This window comes from Chinchilla lanigera, unplaced genomic scaffold, assembly GCF_000276665.1.
Source record: "Chinchilla lanigera isolate Chin_1 unplaced genomic scaffold, ChiLan1.0 scaffold00026, whole genome shotgun sequence".
Classification (NCBI taxonomy): Eukaryota; Metazoa; Chordata; class Mammalia; order Rodentia; family Chinchillidae; genus Chinchilla; species Chinchilla lanigera.
The window spans coordinates 25,514,181-25,530,546 of record NW_004955427.1 but is presented as its reverse complement, the minus strand read 5'-3'; the positions used below and the strand labels follow the sequence as shown (position 1 = coordinate 25,530,546).

The following is a 16,366-nucleotide window of genomic DNA, read 5'->3' as shown; positions in this document are numbered from 1 at the left end:
GTCCAGCCCGCCAGGCGCTGCCGGCAAGCTGCGCCCTGGACCCTCGCGCTTCCGGAAAGGGAGTGCCCACCCTCCCGCAGGGCCCGGTGGGCGCGGCGTGGGAAGTGCGCGGGACGGCGGCGGCGTGCGGTGGCACCGAGGGCGGGGACACCGAACCTACGGACGGGCAGCGCTGCACGTGCGCCAACCAGCGACCTGGAACGGGGTCACCGCTTGAAACTTGTTTTTAAAATGAAATGGGCACATTGTACTGTGGACTTTGCCTGTCCTTGGTTGGCACCATCATGCCCAGGCCCCGCAGACCTGGCACTGACGGCCAGCCGTCGAAGGTCTGTGCGGCAGAGTGAAAACTTGCCTTCGAACTGGACGTGGAGTCCCCGGGGGCTCGTTGCAGTCAAACCCCTCTCCTCACCAGTACTTGATGTGTCGTCAGGTTGCCTTGCCTCCGTTTCCCCATTTGTTCAGGAAAGTTGCTATACTCCCGAACTAGGAGCTCTGCTTTATTGGGACATTATGTGTCTCTGGGCCATGATCTTGGCCTCTGGGAACAGCCTGTGGGCCTTGTCTAGACTCGGACCCCTGCAGACAGCCCCGCGCCATCCCAGCCCGCAGCCGCCTCACTTAGCCTTCCACCCTTAGGACTTTCTCAGGCCTTGCCTGGCTCCGGAACCAACTCCCTGTGAACTAACGCTAGAGTGCCTTGGCTCTGGCTGTTTGGGGAGCAGAGTTTCTACATGAGTGTTTCTGCTTAGCTACGGCTTCATTTCACTAAATCTTTGAGTATGCCTGGAGATGGAGCCTCTGTTGCCCTGGTAACAGTGATGCACTCTAGTTTTCAAGGGCCACAAGACTAAACCCCACCTGGTGATGTTAGTAACCCATGGGCCAGTGTAGAAGTAGAGAAAAATGCTATACATCATTTTTTGGTTTATTTTTATTTTAAAAATAAAAGGAGGAAAACATTAACAGACAGACAACCTTTTACCAAATAGCAAAAGAACAGTACAGACAATACAGAGTTACAAACAAAGTGGTAGGAAATTAACAGTGTTTATTGTATTACATATGGATATCTTCAAAGTGGTTTCTCATGAAAACAAATAGAGACATGCAATATTGACCAGTCAAGGACTCATTAACAGTTTCTTTCAGCAAAGAAATAGAAGACAATAGATCAACTATGTTAACTATCCTGTATATACATACATACAAAATTTCTCCTTCTTTCTCTTCTCTTTTCCCACATCCCAGTTGCCCTTTACCCTTGAACGTTTTCCTATCATTTCACAATGTCTATCATACCTCTGAGTTTAAATTAACTCTTTCAGGTTTTACACTAGTGAGACAATGTGGTGCTTGCACATGCAGGTCTGATTTATTTCACTGTATGGTCTCTAGTTGTGACCATTTACCTGTAAAAGCCTCGAGTTTATCTTTCTTTATAGCTGAGTAATATTTCATTATATAAAAGTACCACAATTTTCTTATCTAATCCTCGGTGAATGGACATTTGGGTTGCTTCCACAATTTAGCAATTACAAATTGTGCTGCTATGAACACAGGTGCACATATATTGTTGTGATATGATGTTTTTAGATCTTCTGGGAAAATACCCAGGAGGGGAATAGCTGGGTTGAATGGAATCTCTAGACCTAGTTTTGTGAGGAATCTCCAAACTGATTTCCACAGCGGTTTCACCAGTCTGCATTCCCACCAGCAGTGGAGAAGAGTTCCTATTTCTCCACAGCCTCTCCGGCATTTGTTATTGGTTGATTTCTTACTGCTAGCCATTCTTACTGGGGTAAGGTGGAATCTCAATGTTGTTTTAATTTGCATTTCTTGATACACATCATTTTTTAAAATGCCTTGCAGGTGAAAGTTGTTGCTGTTGATGCAGAGATGAATATCTTCTATGAGGACAGTGTGAATTTTGACAGAGATCTTCCAGAATTTGGGTATGTGCCTAGTGTGCAGGGGTGTGTGTGGGACTCAAGGTTTTGTGGATCCCCAAACTGTTTATACTCACAGACCACACCGTTGTGGCTCCTCAAGCTGTAGGAGAGGTGGTCTTGTTAGCCCTCCGAGCATCTTTGCTTTTTCTGTACCTGGATGCTTTCTCCCCCTTCCTTCCCAACTCCATTCATTCATACATACTGCATTAAGTACCGTTTCAGATCTGCTCTGTTCTAGGTGTTGTGTGGGGTACTAGAATTCAGTGACTGTATCAGTCGATTTTCTGTTGCTCATGACAATAGCATAGGCCAGTAATAGCGAACCTCTTAGAGCTTTCAATGATCCCTCTGTGGCATGAGTGCCTTAGGTTTGCCACCACTACCATGGAGTCTTCATGTTATGGAAAACAGACCAAACGTGCGAAGAAATGGTACTGAGAAGGTTTAGGAGGCAGTTTATTACACCGATGGGCCTGACTGGGGTCTCTCCCAAAGAGTTAAGCACCCCCACCCCCACCCCCGTATCAGGTTCTGGGACTTTTATAGAGAGAACAAGCACTGAAGTACAAAGGCAGATTTGGCACATTGTGATTGGAGGGTTGGCTGACATCATGGGTTGCTAAGGGAGTTTAAACATTGCAAGTTACATTGCAAGGCCATCAGTTAAACAAGCATGGTTTACACAAAGGAAGAAATATCCCTTTATCAGGCTTTTTTAGACCTGTCCTTGGGTTTTGCCGGGCTTTATTTAAAATTTTAATTTCCCTTCCATTGTCTCAGTTACTTTTCTCTCATTGCTGAGACAAAATACCCAACCCCCAAAATTAAGGAAGGAAAGGTTTATTTAGTTCACAGTTTGTGGAGGTTTCAGTCCATACTCGGCTGGCTCCAAGGCAGGGTGGCACATGGCAGGGGCAACAGTTCATGGCGGCATAAGACAGCAAAAGCAACAAGAGCAAAAAAGGAAGGAAGGCAGCTGGAAGAGCAAGCCTCTTCCCCCTTCCTTATATTGTATGCAAGCTGCCTGCCCCAGGGAGGGTTTAGTTCTCACCCCCATAATCCCAGCTTTGGACCATGGATCAATCATAAACTCTAGAAACCCACCCCATAACTGCATGAGGCTTTGGAGGGATATCTAGACAGAAACCATAACACACAGATACAAAGAAAATAAAGAAAAGAGTTTTATTTTGGCTCATGGTTCTGGCCAAAGGTCTGAGAACTATATCCAACAATTGCCTTCTTTGCTTTCAGAGTCTTGAGGTGGCACAGGGCATCACATGGCGAGGGACAGTGAATGTTCATATGTGTGAGTGTGTGAGTGTGTGTGTGTGTGTGTGTGTGTGTGTGTGTGTAAGATCTCTTTCTCTTTGTTCTAGGGATCAAATGCAGGGCTTTGAACATGCTAAGTGTTTGCTCAACTGCTGAATTACACCCTCACCTGTTCCCCTTATAAAGCTACTATTTTTCAGTCATGGAGAGGTGATGATGTTATATAACCCTTGTCACCTTATTTTTATTAGTACATCTTTGCAGTACAGAATGATTACATTAATTGTGGGGAATGGTACATATACATAACATAATCTCAATTGATTTTTTTTGGTACCGAGAATCAGACTCAGGACCCTGTGCTTGCCAGGCAGGTGCTTGTGCCACTGAGCTGTATGGCTGGCCCCATAATCTCAACAGAGACAGAGTTTTGCCAAGTTGCCCATGCTGGTTTTGAATTTATGATCCTCTTGCCTCATCTTCTTAAGTAGCTGGAATCATACATTTTATTTATTTTATTCATCAGTCAAGGGGACATTTGGGTTGTTCCTTTTTTTTTTCCTCTTGTGAATTATGCTGCTGTGAACAATTAAGTGTGTTATGGATTGAATTGTGCCTCCTGACCCAAATGCGTATGCTGAAACTGAGCTCTCAATGTGACTGCATTTGCCAGTGAGGACTTTGGGTGGGTAACTGAGGTTACATGAGGTCGTAAGGGTGGGGCCCTGATCCAACAGACTGGTGTCCTTACAAGAGAGACAGCAGACCTCTCTGTCCGTGTATACGCATACAGGAATGGCTTGTGAGAACACAGTAGGAAGGTGGATGTCTACAAGCCAGGAGAGGGCCTGCCATGGAAATGGAATTTGCTGAGGCCTCGGTCACAGACTTCTAACCTCAGAACCGGGAGAAAATAAATGTCTGTTGTGGAAGACACTCAGTCTGTGGTATTTTGTCATAGGAGCCTGAACTAATACAATGTGCAAGTGTTTATTTCTGCTGGGTATTTCTGTAAAAGTTCTGGGTCATATGGTTACTCTGTGTTCAACATTTTGAGGAACTGCTGTGCCATTTTACATTTGCACCAGTGGTAAATGGAGGGTAAATGCAGTTTTTCTGCATCCTCCCTAACGTTTGCTACTATTCAACTTTTTTTTTTTTGAGACGGGGTCTTGCTATGCAATTCAGGCTGGCCTTGAATTCACTAATAGCCCAAGCTGGCCTCAAACTTGCAGCAGTCCTCCTGCCTCAGCTTCCCAAATGGTGGGATTACAGGTGTGTGCTACCACACTGGGCCATCTAGTCATCATTTTGATTGTATATTATAACCATCCTAGGGAACGTGGTGTGCTATTTATTGTGATCTTTATTTACATTTCTCTAATGACTAATGATGCTGGATATCTTTGCCATTTGCTTATCTTCTTTGGAGAAATGTCTAGATCCTTTGACCATTTTTCAAAACTGTGTTGTCTCTTTATTAATGAAGTGTAGAAGTTTTTATGTATTCTGGACATAAATCCCTTGTCAGGTATATGATTTCCAAATTTTCTGCCATGCTGTGAGCTATCTTACTTTTATTATTATTATTACCATTATTATTATTATTTCAACTATGCTTTTGCAATTCTGAATTGAACCCAGGGCCTTTGTACAGTGCTACATCCCTAGCCTTTTTAAAAAATGTTTTATTTTGAGACAGGGTCTTACTTACGTTCCTAACTCACCCAGGCTAGTTTGACCTTGTGATCCTTCTGCCTCAGCCTTCTGGATGTCATCACTTTCATGATGACCATTTGAAATAAAGTTTTTACTTTTAATACAGTCTAATTACTTCTCTCTTATATTTGTGCAGTATTTGTTACCTTTTGGTGTTAATATTGTATTTACTTCATAGAATAATTGGAAAATTCCATTTCTTTTTAGATGCACTGGAACAATTTAAATAATATTAGAAATACTCACTTTTTAAAAGTTGTGTGGGATTGGGGACATAGCCAATGGCAAAGCCCTTACCTAACACCCACAAGGCTCTCGATTCAATTTCCAGCACTCAAAAGAAAAAAAAGTTTTGCAGAATTCTTCAGTAAAACCATTCTTTTAGAGGTGTAAGGTAACTCTCGTCTTCTTTCATAGTGAGGATTGCCAGTTTTTTTTTTTTTTTTGTCTTTTTGAGACAGGGTTTCACTATATAGTTCAGGCCGGCCTTGAACTCACAGCGATCCTCCTGCCTCAGCCTTCTGAGTGTTGGGATTATAGGCATGCGCCACCATGCCACCACACCCAGTTTTGCCAGTTTTAATTTGTTAAATACATGGTGAAAAGTTTAAGTTACAATTTTCATTTGCTTGGTAAAGGCAACCTTTTTTTGGTGACTTTTTATTATCCTTAGGTTTTCTGCCTTTTTTTTTCTAATACTAGCTTTTAAAAAATATCAGTGTTGCTAAAGATACTCTATGTACAGAAAAGGTATCCATTAAAAATATATAACTCACTAGGCATGGTGGCACACACCCATAATCTCAGCTACTTGGGAGGCTAGTGCAGGACAATTGCAGGTTTAAAGGCCAGCCTGAGTAACTTAGCATGACCCTGCCTCAAAATAAAATAAAAGAGGGTTGGGGATATAGCTCAGGGTAGAGCACTTGCCTAGCGTCAGGGTGTCCCAGGTTTACCACCAATACTAAAAAAAATAACATATAATTCCATGTGTTTTAACGGGGAGGGAGACCCATGCTGGTGAATGTACCACTACAATCAGTATAAAAATGTTCAGATCCTTGGGATGGAGTGTAGCCATGGTTATCTAATGATAACTAGTTATCTAACTAGATCATTTATCTAACTGATCACACAGTTATCTGATGATAGCTTTACCTTCAAAGCCTTTTAGAACCCTTTACGTCAGAGTTGTAAGGATTGGATTTGATCAGATCAGCACTTCACAGAAGGGTGAAGAGAGGGTTCTAAGAAGCTCCTGGGACTTGAAGTTTCAGGAGCCCTTGAACTACTATGATGGGCGAGAACATATTCCTGCAGGCACAGCACACTGCGTAGCTGGTTGTCTGCCTCTTCTCCAAACCTGTGGGCTTTCAGAGGGCTGTTAGTCCAACCCACACTCCTCTGTTCCTGCGTGGCTCCTTCACCAAGTGACACCACCCCTGCCTTCCTGGCCAGCCCCTCACACCTGCAAGGATCACTGGGAATGCACTTTCTGAGAATCACCACTTCTGGGCCTCTCTGGAGGATTCAGCACTCCCTCCTCCTGGGGTTGGGGAGGTCTCCAGCACCCCACTATGGTGCTGGCTGGGCAGTGCTCAGCCTTCCCTGAGGCTCCGTTTCACATTCTCTCCTCTTTTCCCTGCAGGACTCAGGGTGGGGTGCATGTGCACAAGGACAGGCTGACAGTCACCTCCCCGGTCCTGATGTGGGTCCAGGTAAGCACAGGGATCCTTTGCCTCTTCTCTCCCCAGCCTGTGTGACCAGCAAGCTTAGTGATTTCCTAGGAAGGCTCCACCTGGCTGCTTATGTGAGCAGCTGTTGAGACCATGTCCTCACAGTTAAAGGACCCATGTTGTTCCCAGGGCAGGTTCAGCTCAGCTGGTGCAGCACTCACAGGCCAAGGGAGCTCACAAAGGGCTAAGGGGTGTGGGGCTAGCTGCACCTGGCAAGTCCTGCCAGAGCCAGAGCCATGCTTTCCCAGACACCTGCAGTCAGCCCTCAGGTCTCCCTTGTACCTTGAATTCTAAACATAGCTCTTGGGGTCTTAGTGCTCAGTACCCTGGATCCTTCAGCCCTGGGACTTGGACACTCAGAATGATGACGTATGACCTGACCAGCTAGGCCCGCCTCCTTAGGACCAACAAGAAAGAAGGATACCTGTGGCCAGGTCTGGTGATCCATGGGGCCACAGAGCCAGAGACGTGGGCAGTACAGACAGGCATGATAGAGCTGGGGCTGCCTCCTATTCCACAGGTACCAGAGTCTCTGGAGGCAGCCAAAGGCACACTTACTGTATTTGTCCAAAGCTTTTCTCAGTCCTCCATACCTGTTTAAACAATTCCTGTATTAAATTCTTTCTGTTAGAGATAACTAGTATGATTTCTTTTTTACTGGCCTGAACGTGGCTGTTCTTCTGGAGGATTGGGGTAAGGGGTGGACCTCACCGAGTCAGGCTGAGCCAGACCACAGGAGTTGTGGTGGGGAAGGGCAGATTGGAGGCAAGGGTCACTGCCAGGGGGTCCCAGAGTGCAGATAAGATCATCCGACAGGCCGAGGCCTTCTCTTGGGGAAGTAAACCAGGGATGAGACATATAGGCTTGAGGTTATTTCTGATTCAGGAGAATTTCAGATCTTCAGCAACCCCCAAGGCTGGCCCTGTTCCTACCTTTTCCAGCCCCTGCGTGAGGTTTGACAGGCAGGGTGCACAGTGCACAACACAGTCAGGGCCAGAAGGACTCCTCTCAACGTAAGGCAGGGACGGGGGCTCAGGCTGAGGCTAGAGTAGCTTCTCTGCTCTCAGAGAAATGTGGTGGGTTAATCTGTGCCTCCTGCTGTGACATCTTGGGGCAGTGTCAGTTCTGTAGAGCATCGCCCTCCACCCCACGCGTGGGGTCTTGTTGGACAGAAGATTCCAGCCAGGTAGCCTGAGGGCTGGAGGGAGCGGGTGGGACAGACAGCTACCCCTCCACCCATGCTGCTCAGGGGAGTCTGGGCCTGGAGCTGCTTTGATTTTCTCATCCTGAGGGCTTGGAAGTCACAAATGGGAGAAGCAAACTGAGGATTCATGGTTTGTGATTCCTTTTATTTGAAATATTTTTTGCATTGTTGACTTTTGCTTGATGAGTACCTGCCCATTCAGTTCACATGTCCTAGTGCTTAGAGGCCCGTCTTCAGGAGCGTCCCTATCTGCCCAGAGCCCTCCCGCCGGGGAAGGCTCTTGCACTGACTTCTGTTTCGAGGCTCACCTGGTTCCGGGTTCAGTGCAGTCATGGTGGACTCTTCTTCTCAGGCTCTGGACATCATCCTGGAGAAGATGAAGGCTTCGGGTTTTGACTTCTCTCAAGTCCTAGCCCTGTCCGGGGCAGGCCAGGTCTGTTTGCAGCTGCCCATCTGCCTATGGGGGGCTCTGCGGGGCAGCAGGGTGATGGCTTCTCTTGGGGCATGGTTTTTATTTTCAGTGAAAGAGCCTCCAGCCGTGTCACCTCAGACACTGTGTGACTTGCCTCCTTGCAAGAGGGTCTGAGACGGTTCTTAGGACTTAGCATTATAGAAGATGGACACTGGGTGAGAGAATGGAGTAGTGGTCCTGTTAAGGGCAGAGGAAGCATTTGACATAAGTTTATTGATGGGGTGCACTAAAGTTGCTTTTCTGTTTCCTGGAAGTAAAAGCAAAGTAAGAAATGATACTAACTCTGGGAGTAGTTTTAGTCATGGGAAAAGTAGCAAGGACAACATCAAGTGGCACTAACCGTTCCCTTAGTGTGAGACAGGTGCCACACCGCATAGCTCACATCCGGGGTCTGACTAGGCCCTGATGGTGACTCTGAGGTGGTGCTGGCCGGCATGGGAGCTCTGCCCCGGCCACAGTGCCCTGGGCTGTGTCCTTGGCCTTCCATCGCCTCTATATCCTTATCTGTTGTAGGCTCACTGTGAGGGTTAAGTACAAAGAGCAGCGCCTAGTACATAATAAACCTCATTTGAGCCTTCTCTACTGTCTTATCATCTGTGTTTGCCCGATGAAACTGAGGCACAGTGAGGCGATGTCACTTGCCCAGGATCAAGTGGCTGCCGCATAAGGAGGTCAGGACCCGTGTCAGTGTGCTGTGCAGGAGCCACCTTGCTCCTTGCGGGTCAGTCGGTCTCACGTCCTCACTGGGCAGCACATACTCTTTTACCTAAGAAAGCTCCTCTCCCCCGGACCCTCACAGGAATGTGTTGTTCTGCTTCTGTTCAACTGCACAGGGTCCCGGGTGAGCCATGCCCCTCACTGGAGCCCTAGGCCTGGCCCATCTCCTTCCTAGACATCTCCCAAGGCCTGGCACCCCACAAATACCTGAAGTGTAGTGGGTCTAGACTTAGTGCTTTCTCCTCCCTTGGGTGCTGCCCCGCTGTCCTGACTGCTTCATCTTCCCACCCATGCCCAGGGGGTCCCTGTGTCCTCTGAATTCTCATAGAACTCTGTTTCTGCTTCCTCTGTGCCAGCTCTGCCTCCCCTCTGCTGACTCAGGGCAAGGACCTGTCTCTTCCCTCTGGGCCTCTAGTGTGACCTCCCTGCCTCAGTCTACTTCTCCCTGACTCCCACAGGCCCTATCTGTCCAGCCCTGGCCATGTGACTCCTGTGCTTACACAGGCTTCACACCACCTCTGAGAGGAGCCCCTCCCGCAAAGGCTGGGTGCCAGGGCTCTGTGCTCAGGCCCCTCCTCTCCTTCCAGCCCATGCCCTGCATCCGCAGGCGCACTGCTTCGAAGGTCGCCCCCTCACTGGTGCTGCCAGGCTCTCCCCTAAAGATGCTGTCTGCACGGAGCACCTGACACCCAGACCTGTCCTGACACTCACGTCCACTCTACCCTATACCCCAGCTGGTTGGTTCTGTGTTCCCATGCCCCTGTCACTACAAGGCTTTATGTTTGTACATTTGCTTCTTTTTCCCAGACTCAACCCCATTGTCCTGAAAAATGGGGTCAGTAAATACCCTTTTCTTCTGCCCTGTCCTTGGCAAAATCAAGGCACTCAATACATGTTTGTTGAATAAATGAATGAAGTGAATGAATTTCAGGCAGTATTGCAAGCAGTACATTTAAATACAATTTTACAAAAAACACCAAGCCAGGCATAGTAGTGCATGCCTGTAATCCCAACAATCAGGAAGCTGAGGCAGGAGAATCACTTCGAATTCCAGGCTAGCCTGGGCTACATAGTGAATTTGAGGCCTGCCTGAACAGTTTAGCAAGACCCTGTCTCAAAAAAACTGAAGAATGGGGGAGCACCAAGATACAGACTTTATAATTCTTTCTTGGACTCTTCCTGCAAGTGTTGGGGTGGCAGGTTGGAGTTCTTCCCCACTTTATAGACGTGAAAACTGAGTCTCAAAAGTGATGAGCCCGGTGACTGTGAGGTGGCGGGGAAGGCTCGGGCCCAGCTCTTCGGCGTGTGTGCTGGAGTCTTTCTGGGACACCGGTGTAGACGAGTGCTTGGATTTCCCCTCTACAGCAACATGGGAGTGTATACTGGAAGGCCGGGGCCAGCCTGGTGCTGAGGAGCCTGTCACCAGAACGCCCGCTGTGTCAGCAGCTGCAGGTATGGCCAAGTGTGCTGAGCCTGAGCAATTCTGTAGATGGGTGGAAAGACCCCAGTTCTGTGACCCTCAAGTCTGGGGCTTTTACACATGGCTCAATGTCAGAGGTGGCTTTGGCAGTGGCCCTGTGCTGTGGTCTGCCCTGCCCAGGAATCTGTCTCCCTTGTGTTGGGATGGAGGCTCAGGCACTAAGGACCTTCGTCCTATGAGCCCCTTACTCTCCAGAAAGACTTTGGCTGCCCTTCGTTGCGCTCTGAGGATGCTGCCAGAAAGTGGGGCCCCTGGCTTCCCCCTCCTCTGGGTTCCAGAAGCCCCTGCAAAACCTGGCATTGCCGCAGCTGGAGGCTTTCCCTGCCGTCTCTGGTGACACCCATGGTGTTCGATGCCTCACCAATGGAGCCCTTGACCCCCATGCTGTTGGGCCTGCTGGAGGGTTTGTGCACCGTCTTGCAAGGGTACATCCTGGGCAGTGGGACCGCACCTGCTCTGACGGGCACTGTGACTTTCAGCACCTTGCCTCCTCTTTCTAGGCCTGTTTCACCCTTGGTGACTGCCCAGTGTGGATGGACTCCAGCACCACAGCCCAGTGCCGCCAGCTGGAGGCCGCTGTTGGGGGAGCCCAGGTGCTCAGCTGCCTCACGGGGTCCCGTGCCTATGAGGTGAGCAGCCCAAGGTGGCCAGGGCGGAGCTGGACTTTGTCCTCGAGCATGAGGGAGGACATAGTGGGCACCCAGCCTCTGTGAGGGTTCTGTGAGGTGGTGCGGTTCCTGCCCTGTGGAGCCAAGACTGGGCCCCTAGACCCCCGGGTCCTGGCCCTGGCTGTCCCTCCTCCCTTGGTGCACATTGCACAAGGGCGACTTCTCCCCAGTGTGCCCAGGTCAGGGAGCTCACATGGGACTGCTGTGTGGGAGTGATGACAGGCTGCATTCTCTATGCACCTGTATTACAACAGGACTCCCACTTGGGGTAGTTTTGAGATTGAAAGGAATCAGCTTGGCACACAGGTGCTGGGCCCGGTTACAGGATCTAAGTCCCAGGAGTGGCCGTGGTTGGCTGATTTGGGTTACATGATGTTCTCTGGAGTACAGATTTGGGAAACAGGGCCAACTCTGCTTAGACCACTTGAAATAAGAAGGTAGGTGGGGAGATTATCTGAGTGCCCTGTTCTGGTGCCTTGGTCAGAATTGTAAAGAGCAAGGCTCATCCTGTCCTGATGTAGGAGAGCCTGTCCCAGGAAGGCCCTGAAGTTATGTCTGTGTCCTATGGGTATAACACAATTGAATCGTCTGTTGCCTGAGTATTTGATTACCATGCACATGAAAGATTTAGAGTCCTGAATCTTGGGTATTTAGCAGATACCAAACATTTCTGGATTTGGGACTTTTAAAAGTTTTTTCTGGCTGGGCATGGTAGCATACACCTGTAATCCCACAGTTCAAGAGGCTAAGGCAAGAGGATCACAAGTTTGAGGCCAGCCTGGGCTACATAACAAGACCCTATCTCAAAAAAAAAAAAAAAAAACCCTTAAAATAAATAAATTAATAATTAAAGCTAATACTATTCCACCAAGTATCTAAAGTTTGCTTTTTTTTTTTTTTTTTTTTTTTTGAGACAAAGTCTTGCTATGTTGATGAAGCTGGCTTTGAATTCACTATGTAGCCCAGACTGGCCTCAAGCTCATGGGGATCCTCCTGCCTCAGCCTCTTGAGTGCTCGAATGGCAGGCATGTGCTACCACACCCAGCTGTTATGCTAAATTTACTTTAAGGAGTTGGTTATTCATTCTGTGTAGGATTTGAATTTCTAAGAATTTGTACTCTTTTTCCCAGCGTTTTACAGGGAACCAAATTGCAAAGATTTACCAGCAGAACCCTGAGGCCTACTTCCACACAGAGGTTGGTTCAGCATTTGTGTTCAATTGAAAGTCACAGTTGAATTCCTTTTACAATCCTTACCTTTAGCATAAATACATCTTGAGCACATTGGCTAAAAGAATGTGATGAGTAGACACTGAAAAAGATATAAAGAGGAAAAACCCTTGCAGCAGGCGCAAAGCCCTGGTTCCGTTCACAGTGTGGGGAGGCGGGGTAATGATATCTGATTACGTGTTGGGCGATGCTTCCATGCTTATGGAGTTACATACACATGGTGGTCCTGTCAGATTATGGTAGAGCTGGGGGTAGGGGTGGAGCTGAGTGTCAAAGCACTTACCTGGCATGTGTGAAATCCTGGGTTCCATCCTCAGCAGTGAAAAATAAAAAGGATTATAGTCAAGCTGAAAAATTCCTATTGCCTATTGACATCACAGCCGTACTAATGTCATAGGGCTGTATTCACATTTATGATGATGCCAGTGTAAATAAACCTACTATGCTGTCAAGGATATGGAAGTGTTATTTTTTCACTTTGTTTTAATTTATTTTTATTAGTACATGAAGTGCATAACGATTACATTCATCACGGGGAGTTTGCACACACACACATTACACATCTTAGTTCTATTTACTTTCCCTTCCCTTCTCTTCTCTCTCCACTCCTATCTCTTAGTTCCCTTTCTATTTGCACAATATCTATTTCCCTGTTTCTTATTATCTATCTCTTAATTTGCTCTTTAAATTATTTATACTTTGGGTTTCTCATATAAGAGAAACCATGTGACATTTAAGCTTGTGTGTCTGATTTATTTCACTTCACATTATTGTCTCAAAGTGAATTCATTTTCCTACAAATGCCTCAAACTCATGCTTTCTTATACCAGAGTACTACTCTGTTGTGCATAAATACATTTTCTTTATCTATTCATCTGTTGATGAACATATAGGCCACACAAGGTCTGCATGTATCACTGTAATAAAATATTTTTAACTCTTTTGGAAAAATACCTAGAAAGAGAATAACTGGGTCAAATGGAATTTCTAGTTTTAGTTTTTTGAAGACTTTCCATACTGATTTCCATAGCGGTTGTACTAGTTTACACTTCCACCAACAGTGGAGAAGGGTTCCTTTCTCCCAACAGCTGCTCCAGCATTTGTTGTCTGTTGATTTCTTGATGATAGCCATTCTTTCTGGGGTAAGATGGAATCTCAGTGTTGTTTTAATTTGCATTTCTCTAATGGCTAATGATGTTGAATATTTTTTTCATGTATGTGTTTGGCCATCTTCTGATACGTGTCTGTTCATTTCAATTGCCAACTTTTTATTGGGTCTTTTATTTTGGGGAGGTCTTATTTTTTTGAGTTCTTTATATATTATAGAAATTAATCCTCTGTCTGAGGCATACCTGACAAAGATTTTTTTCCCCCATTCTGTTGATTCTTTCTTCATTCTGTTGGTTGTGTGCTTTGTTGTGCAGAATTTTTTTCATGAAGGTGTTATTTTGAGTTTCTGATGTTGGTTGGTTTTTTTTGAAAACTTGATGTTAGATAATCTGAAGATATCAAAACTGTGCTTGTATAAGGTTATAAAGTCAATGTCTGGTAATCTGAGCAATTACTTTGAAGATAATAATGTGCAGTATAATAACCATTGTTAATTTCCTATCATCTTTTTTTGAAATTCTGTATAATTTTTAGTTTTTTTATTCTCTTTAAAATAAAAAAAAATTTAAAAAGAATACAAAGGCAAAAAAAAAATCTCTACCTTTTCTGTGTTTAGATACACAAATGCCACTGTTATAACCACCTGCAGTACTCAATGCGTTGATGAGCTATAGAGGTTTGCAGCCTCAGAGGCTGCAGCAGGCTGCAGGCCATGGCTAGGTGTGCAGTATGCTACACTGTCCAGCTTTGTGCGCGTCTGCTGCGGTTCACAGTGGTGACATGGCCTGCTCATGCAGTTCTCAAAAGGTATCCTGGTCATTGAAGATATAGGCATTTTTTTTTTTTTTCTTTTTGGTACCGGGAATCAAACTTAGGACCTTGTACTCGCCAGCCAGGCACTTATGCTGCTGAGCTATGTCCCAAGCCGGTATTCTGGTCATTGAGTAGTGCATGAATGTTCAGTTTGCCTTTCTCTTGTCAGCTGTTTCCAAAGAGGAGGGAGGAATTGAGTTGCGGGAAGGAAAAGTCAAGGGCTGCCATGACCAGAAGGGTGAAGGCAGAGGTCAGGGTGGAGGTGGGGCCTGGTGTCTCCTGAGACAGAGGAGGCGATGCGGTGTCCTTTCGGCTCTGTGTCCTCACACTCCTGTGCGTGCAGGACAGGAGCAGGCACTTGACTGGCGTGGGTCAGGGTTTCTTTGGAGGTGGGCAGAGATGGGCCTTTGTGTACCCGGCTGTAAGCCTTCATCCAAGCCTGCCTCACAGAACCCAGCTTCCTTTATGGCTGCGTAGCTGCTGGAAGCCAGCGTGTGATGTTGCTAGAGAAGTAGCTTCATTCCCTGGATAGTAACTGCATTTTCTAACAAGAAAATGATAAACTCACCTTAAACCCCAGGGCCTGTTTTGTTTTTTCTTTACCATACTGGGGATTGAACTCAGAGCCTCACAGATGCTAGTCAAATGTTCTATTACCTAGTCACATTCCCAAACCTTTAAAAAATAATTTTTAATAATACTTTTAGATAATTATTTAATATTAGTGTATATTAATCATACAGATTACTGGGTTTTATTTTGCCTACCTTCCCCTCTTTTGAGACAAAGTCTTCCTAAATTGAGCTTGCGGTCCTTCTGCCTCAGCCTCCTAAGTAGCTGGGATTACAGGTGTGTACCATTGTGTCTGGACAGAGCTATATTTTTAATCCTAGAAATTACCATGTAGTTTATTATTATTATTATTTTTTTTTTTTTTTTTTTTGTCTTTTTGAGACAGGATCTCGCTATGCAGTTCAGGCTGGCCTTGAGCTCACTTTGTAGCCCAGGCTCATCTCAAACTTGCAACAGTCCTCCTGCCTCAGCCTCCCAAGTGCTGGGATTACAGGTGTGCGCCGCCGCGCCTGGCTTGTAGTTTATTATTTAATGAGTCAAGATTACACGTTGTTCTGCAGCATTAATCTATGAGGAGTAAAAACTCTTCCCAAATTCTGTGTGTAGAACACAAGTGACCTGCTAGGGAGAGGAGACGGGAGCACTGTCCTTATGAGTCTCAGAGCCCGTGGTGGGTTTATGGGTGCACAGACCTGCAGGGTGATGTTTCAACTCCCTCGGTGACTTCTCTGGCGTGTGATTGGGTTCGAGGACTTCTGAGAGGCAACTTTCACTTAAATTTTCTGCACAAAGTGCTCTCTCCAGAAATTAGTTCTTGGAGTTCTCACTGCTCGTATCTAGGTTACTCAGTCTCCATCATTACTTTGGCATTTTCCTGAAAGTTTCCACTTTCCTCCCCAGGCTCTCTTCAAAGCTGGCATGGTAGTGCATGCCTATAGTCCTAGCCCTCGGGAGGTTGAAGCAGGAGGAATGCAAGTTCAAAGCCAGCCTGGACTACTTAGCAAGATCCAATCTCAAAAATAAAATAAGTAAATAAGTATAATAAAGGAAAATGAACCAGAACTCTCTTCACATTGTATGCATGGTCAGAAACATTTAGTAGCTTAGGGTATGTGGAAAAAAGTCATCTCTCACTATGTTTCTGTTCCAGAGAATTTCTTTGGTCAGCAGCTTTGCCACCTCCCTCTTCCTCGGCTCTTACTCCCCGATTGACTACAGTGATGGTACGCTGCCGGGTGGGCGGGCACTCCTTCCACTGTGTGTGGGCAACGACAGCCCCATCCACCCTGGGTAGGTGCTGACCATGCAGCTCTGATTTGCCAAGAAGAGACAATATTAGTTATCTTTTGCAGTGTCACAGTGACTTAGCAGCCAAGGGCCACAAATATTTATTTTCTCTCACAGTGCCAAGGGTCAGGAAT

The 16,366-nt window shown here is 46.4% G+C and overlaps 1 protein-coding gene across 1 annotated transcript in view; it reads left to right on the top strand.

Annotated features, from left to right (window-relative positions):
* Positions 1-1,872: 1,872 nt before the first annotated feature.
* Xylb (xylulokinase homolog (H. influenzae)) overlaps positions 1,873-16,366 on the top strand; it is a gene marked incomplete at its 5' end in the record, with an annotated part of 36,170 nt that continues 21,676 nt past the window's right edge. Inside the window, 7 exon segments of the mRNA XM_013515188.1 lie at positions 1,873-1,955; positions 6,592-6,661; positions 8,236-8,316; positions 10,438-10,524; positions 11,053-11,181; positions 12,351-12,416; positions 16,096-16,168. Coding sequence (XP_013370642.1) covers positions 1,873-1,955; positions 6,592-6,661; positions 8,236-8,316; positions 10,438-10,524; positions 11,053-11,181; positions 12,351-12,416; positions 16,096-16,168 — 589 coding nt within the window.